General features: G+C 29.5%; 1 protein-coding gene across 2 annotated transcripts in view; it reads left to right on the top strand.

Annotated features, from left to right (window-relative positions):
- Positions 1-521: 521 nt before the first annotated feature.
- Positions 522-6,391, top strand: part of OtopLb (Otopetrin-like b) — a 46,957-nt gene continuing 41,087 nt past the window's right edge. The window contains exon 1 of one of the 2 annotated variants that reach the window (XM_065508581.1): positions 522-586. Coding sequence is in view for 1 of the 2 variants with exons in the window: in XM_065508580.1 (XP_065364652.1) it covers positions 905-957 (53 nt within the window). In the remaining variant the exon portion in view is untranslated. Of the gene's footprint in view, positions 587-818; positions 958-6,391 lie in introns of those variants that run through there. The other variant, XM_065508580.1, reaches the window with a different exon arrangement.

Genomic DNA, 6,391 nt, shown 5'->3' with positions numbered 1-6,391 from the left:
AGTTCTGTTCTAGTTCTGTTCTAGTTCTGTTCTAGTTCTGTTCTAGTTCTGTTCTAGTTCTGTTCTAGTTCTGTTCTAGTTCTGTTCTAGTTCTGTTCTAGTTCTGTTCTAGTTCTGTTCTAGTTCTGTTCTAGTTCTGTTCTAGTTCTGTTCTAGTTCTGTTCTAGTTCTGTTCTAGTTCTGTTCTAGTTCTGTTCTAGTTCTGTTCTAGTTCTGTTCTAGTTCTGTTCTAGTTCTGTTCTGTTCTAGTAGTAGTTCAGTTCTGCTAGATTAATTTTTTCCAAAACTCTTTATTAAACGAACATTTAATCTTCCTCTGATTAACTGGCCCTTAAAACCAGTTTTCTCTAAAACAGCAGATTTCTTGAAGTGTAGCCATTATCTCTCTTCTCTCTCGCTTAGTACGAGTGAGTAACCAAAATAAGTGAGTGTAAATTTTGGTGACAAGTTAACTTTTAAAATCAAATTTAATATCTGTATTTAAACAGTTTAAAACAAGTCTGATAAGATCGCTGTCGATAATGCCATACCAACGAAAGAAATAAATATTACTACTTAAAACAACAACGTATGTTTTATAAAAATTGTGAGTTTAAGAGCTCTAAAATCAACATCTGAGTTAAAATGTTGATTCAGTTTAAAAAATACCGACAATTTGTTTAATACACATTTAACGGACCCAAATTTTGCGCGCTAAATAAAACATTTGTTTTGTAGTGCTACCATTTGATAAATACATATTTAATTGTTTAACATAGTTTAGTTATTATAGTTTTGTATAAATAAGTCAAAACAAATATGTGAACATGGCAATTTCATACGCATTGTAACAACGTAGTGACAATAAAAAAATAATAAAAATAAATACATTTTGAAGTGTTTAAATTTTTCTTTTGTGCGTTAAATGTTAAATAATACAGAGATTCCATATAAAAAAATGCCAAACGTAACCTTCAGGTAATTGAGTAGTGAAGTGAATTGCATATGATTCCATTGATTTTTATGAATTATCAAATGTCTGCCCTTTAAAACGGCCAATTTTGAAGTGGTTGATAAATATAAAAGTGTTTTTTTTTCAAATATAATAAAATAATTAAGAAAAAAATTACAACAAGTTGAACAAGTGTTGCAGCAGGTTCAAAAGTGTTTTTAAATATTAAAAAAATGTAAATAAAATCAATAATTATTACGGAAATTTAAATTTGAAAACTGTTTATGTAAGGTGCATTAACTTTAATTAAACAATTTTGAATATAAACATTTTAAAATGTTCAATGAATGAATCAGCAGGGATTGAATATTATATAAATATAAGATTCTGTGGTAAATTTAGAACTAAAATCCGAAATATTTGATAATAAAAAAAATCAATATTAAGTTTAAGATCTAAGCTATTTTAAACGTTCATTTAGTTTAACAAATTTCTAAGTTAAAGCCAGTTTAAACTGCATTTCTGTAAATCAGTGCGTATAATAAATACTTTTTCAAAAATGGAAAAAGTAATGTGGAATATGAAGATAATTGAGGAATACTGAGATTGCAGAAAATTTAATTTTTAAGTCACCTTATTGGAATAAATATTACTCGTATATTGGAGTCAAAGTCGACGTCATCGATAGTGAGAAATTTATTTATATTTTAATTAAATTTTAATTTTGAGAAAATTATAATCTTTCGCTAATTGATATAGCTTAAGTAATTCAGGTCTTCTCTACCATATAAATTATCTTTAACCCATTAAAAATGTTTACATTAAAGCCTCTCGTATCTTTATATCTGTCCAAGTTAAATATTTGAAAAACAGCTTTTATTTGAATTATTTTATTTGATTTCTTATCGAAAAGGTGTGTAGTTTCTTAGTACAAAGTTCAAATATTAATCGCTTATAAATATTTATTAGGTTAACGTCATTATAGACAGAGTATATGAATAGACAGATATAAAAATAAAAACATAACATGTTTAAATATTTGTTGAATTTGTTAAAGTTTTAAATAACATTTGCATAAATTCACTAGAATACTCACAAGTGCTGAGCAAGTTATTGACCGGAAATCTTCGGAATCTTCAGAAAGGTAATTAAATATATAATACTGCACAGTGGGTCGGAATAAACATATTTTAGATATCAATCTCCCATTTCTAACTGGATAATCCGATTGACATGAAATTTGACACGAACATAACAGAGGAATATATGAGTTTCAGTTTTGTGTGGTCTAATAGTAGGGCGCCTCCTACATGCAAAATTCTTAAATGCTTGCGAAATTTTCGTGGTTCGTTTAATTTTCAAATCGAGAGCTTTAAGAATATATTAAAATCATTAATTTTGGATGAACCAAAAAAAAGCATTCTGAGGTGCCCCAGTATTAGATTCCACAGCGAAGCGGTGGTATGAGAATAAAAAAAGAGGAAAATAAACCTGTAACTTCTAAACCCTTACGCCGGTTTGAATGAAATTTCTCATGCGCAAAGAGGAAGTGCAGTCGATTTTAAGTTTTGAATTTGGACCTCATTAGCCCACCAGGAGCGGGACCAGGGGTTCCCAAAGTAGGACACCTCGGGTATGTTCAATTTTTAAAATGATCCTATTTCTTCGTTTGTGTAGAATCTCCTCATCGAGCACTACATAAATCCTCGTCGTAGCTATCAATTATCTCTTATAGCTTAGGAGATATTCGCATTTGAAAATTTAATTTTCAACATTTTTACCCACCCTACTCCAGTTTTTTGGTGACGGCGGTTCCAAATATCCAACGATTTTATCCATTTTTCTTTTATATGATTAACAATAGATTTGTTTATCAAATAAAGAAAGAAGTGTTTAAAAATCATGACTGAGTCCAAAGTTACATGCATTTGAATTTAAAAAAATTAAAAAAGGCGATTTTTCGGAATTTTTTTGGGAAAAAAATACTTTTATTCTTTTTAAGTTATCTAAAAATTTTCTAAGAGGATGTATAATGAATTTGTACTTTTTTAAAAGCTAGCTTTACGCCAAATATTTTAAATGAAAAAAACATTTATAATTTTTGATACCGACGGGATCAGGTCCATTCAAAAAAATGCATATTTTTTATGTAATATTCAACTTTAGGGCAAAAATTCTCAAATCGCATAATCGATATCAAAATATAGTAACCTATTTTAGATGGTCCAACAAGTTCTTAATTATTTTGTAGAGGGTTAACCGATAACCCCGCCCCTGGTATGGATATTATAGCCAAAAAACGAAAAAATCCCTTTTTTGGGATTTTTCAAGATTTTTTGGGAATTGCGGGATACTTGAAAACAAATTTCAAAATTTGTTTTTATTTTTCCATTTCACATAACTGTGAAATTTCATTGAAAAATATTCATAAATAAAAATTTTATTTCAATTTGAAAAATTTGTATCTATGCAAAATTCAATAAAAAGCATTTTTTGTCATATTTTTCAAATAAGTATTCCATGAATTTCTTAATTGTCAAAAGTTATATACATTTTTGAAAAGTAGACAAAATCCTCTATCCATTGATATATAACATGTCTACCTTATGTTTTTTACGTGTCAAATAAATTAGGGAAAACTAAACAACTAAGCTATGTAGTGCTCGACGAGGAGATTCTATATGTGTAATTTTTTTTAAATCGAAGAAAATTTAAACGAAGAAATAGGATCATTTTAAAAATTGAACATACCCGAGATTTCCTACTTTGGGAACACCTGGTCCCGCTCCTGTTGGGCTCATGAGGTCCAAATTCAAAACTTAAACTCGACTACACTTTCTCTTTTCGCATGTGAAATTTCATTCAAATCGGCGTAAGGGTTTAGTTACAGATTTATTTCCATCTTTTTTTATTCTCATACCACCAGCGTTACTTATCCTCCTGCTATACATACTGTGCACCTGTAGTGTTCTGCACCGGGGAGAAGAATCAAGATTTTTGGAAATAAATAGGCATTTATAAACAGCTGGTCATGCTTGGAAAGCGTTTGGCTAGATCTTGAAAAAACATGCTGCGTATGCAATTTATCTCCTATAATTTCCGAGTTATAGGTATTTCAAAATTTATATTTTAAAATTTTGCCATAACTTGGTTCGCTTTTTGAAAAATATAGGGCGTACTTTTAGACCGACTGGTCTGAACTGGATTTTTTGTAAATTATTCAACTAAATTACAAAGATATTTCAGAGCAATATCAATTATGGATCCAAAAATAAACGATTTTCAATTTAAAAACTACAAAAATAGTAGATTTTTCCTGTTTTTGGGCGAAAAGGTGACTTAATTCTTTTTTTTATTAAAAAACAACTTTCTTTAAGAACATATATCAACTTTATGTTTTTCTATAAAATATCTTTACAGAGAATATTTTGGTATAAAAACCATGTCCTATTTTTCGAATATGTCGCCGCTACGCCCTTCGGAATTTTACATATTTATACCCTACACCACCATAGTGGGGAGGGTATAATGCGTTTGTGCAGATGTTTGTAACGCCCAAAAATATTAGTCTAACACCCACCTTAAAGTATACCGATCCCCATAGAATCGCTTTCTGAGTCGATTAAACGATGTCCGTCTGTCTGGCTGGTTGGCTGGCTGTCCATGTAAACCTTGTGCGCAGAGTACAGGTCGCAATTTTTAAGATATTTCGATAAAATTTGGTACATATTACTTTTTCAACCCAAGGACCAAGCCTATTGAAACTGGCTGAAATCGGTCTATTATTTCACCTAGCCCCCATACAAATGTCCGCTCGAAATTGGACTTTATCGGTCATAAATGTTTAATTTATCTACGTATCTACACAAAATTCGCTCCAAATAAGTTTTATATATACAAAATTCATGTCACCAAATTTTGTTACGATCGGTCTATAATTAGTCATAACTCCCATATAGACCCGCTTCCGAAAATCACTTTAACGTGCATAAATCGCATAAAAATGTTGGTATACACACAAAATTCAACATGAATAACATTCATACAGACATAAATCACACGACCTAATTTCATGGTGATCGGTCCATAATTGGTCATAGCTCCCATATAAGACCCATTTCGAAAATCACTCACGAATATAAATTATTGATATTTTAAAAGACAAATCTTTTTGCTCATTTACTTGATGTAGGGTATTATATGGTCGGGCTTGACCGACCATTCTTTTTTACTTGTTTTTAATAAAATTTCAACTTTTGGCCACATGTTCTAAAATCCCAAAGCTGCGATCAGAAAACGGAAGCTTTGGAAACCTTTATGTATTCGCTATTTATCCCCAAAGAACTTTCCCAGTCCCAAAGGAAATGTGGACAGTATGAGCAAAATTGTAAAAAATACCTTTTTTGGGATTTTCGCTCCAAGTTTTAGAAATTGCGGGATTCCCTTTAACCTTTTTACAAATTTAGAATGTCAAATTTAAAAAAAACCTTGAAAATTTCATTTTGTTTTGTTAATAAATAAAGATTTTATTAAATATTTATTGAGTTTCTAAAACTAAAATTTGTATAAAAATTTTCCGAACTACTTTTTTTGTTAAGATAAGTTAATTTTTGGTCTTGCAAAAAAATTTCAAGTCAATATCTTAATTAGATTCAAAAATATGCCACTTCAAAAATATTGCACTTTTGCAAAAAAGCACGTGTAGAAAGTACCCTAGTTTGAGCCCCCATAGCGCCGCCCCTGAATCATTTGTATGGTCTATTTTAATAAATTGAACTCGAATACTCCTTGTCTATTTTATCCCGATCGGACCAGGCTTTTAGAATATTTTTTGATTCTGCCCCAATGTGCAACACAATACCGTTGTTAATTTAATTATTTTGTATCATAGTCTCAACAAAACCGATTGATATGATTCATTTCAACAAAATGCATAACAAATTATTAAAAAACAACAAATTTTTATGACAAAAGTCTAGCAGTTACAAATTGATTCTAATCTATTATCGTTTCTTTTTTGTTTATTTGAACCAAAAACGTGTTATCAATTGTTTATTTACCACCTAAATATTTTATTAAATACTGATTATCAGGTTTTTGGGTAAATATTTATAAAAGACAAATAAAATGTTATAAAGAAGTAATTACGTATATTATAGACGTTTAACATGATTTCATGTTTAAAAGATTTTATAGATTTTATGGTTTTTTATAAAAAAAAAATAACACAAAGTATTAAGGCCAAACCCAATTATTTATGTGTGAAGGTCTCAAATCTCAGAGCAGTGCGAAAATATATAAGTTTATGGTGTGAATTTCAAGTGAATTTTAATAGATTTATAAAATATTTAAAACAGATTCATGATTCATACATTTTGAAACATTTAGATTTTATTTTATTTCTTAAACAAGAGCGTAACAATTTGAGCCCCCATCAATAATAATGTCTTAACTTGTAAT

Source organism: Calliphora vicina, chromosome 4, assembly GCF_958450345.1.
Source record: "Calliphora vicina chromosome 4, idCalVici1.1, whole genome shotgun sequence".
Lineage (NCBI taxonomy): Eukaryota > Metazoa > Arthropoda > Insecta > Diptera > Calliphoridae > Calliphora > Calliphora vicina.
The sequence above is the reverse complement of the archived record's forward strand: the minus strand, read 5'-3'. Positions and strand labels throughout refer to the sequence as shown.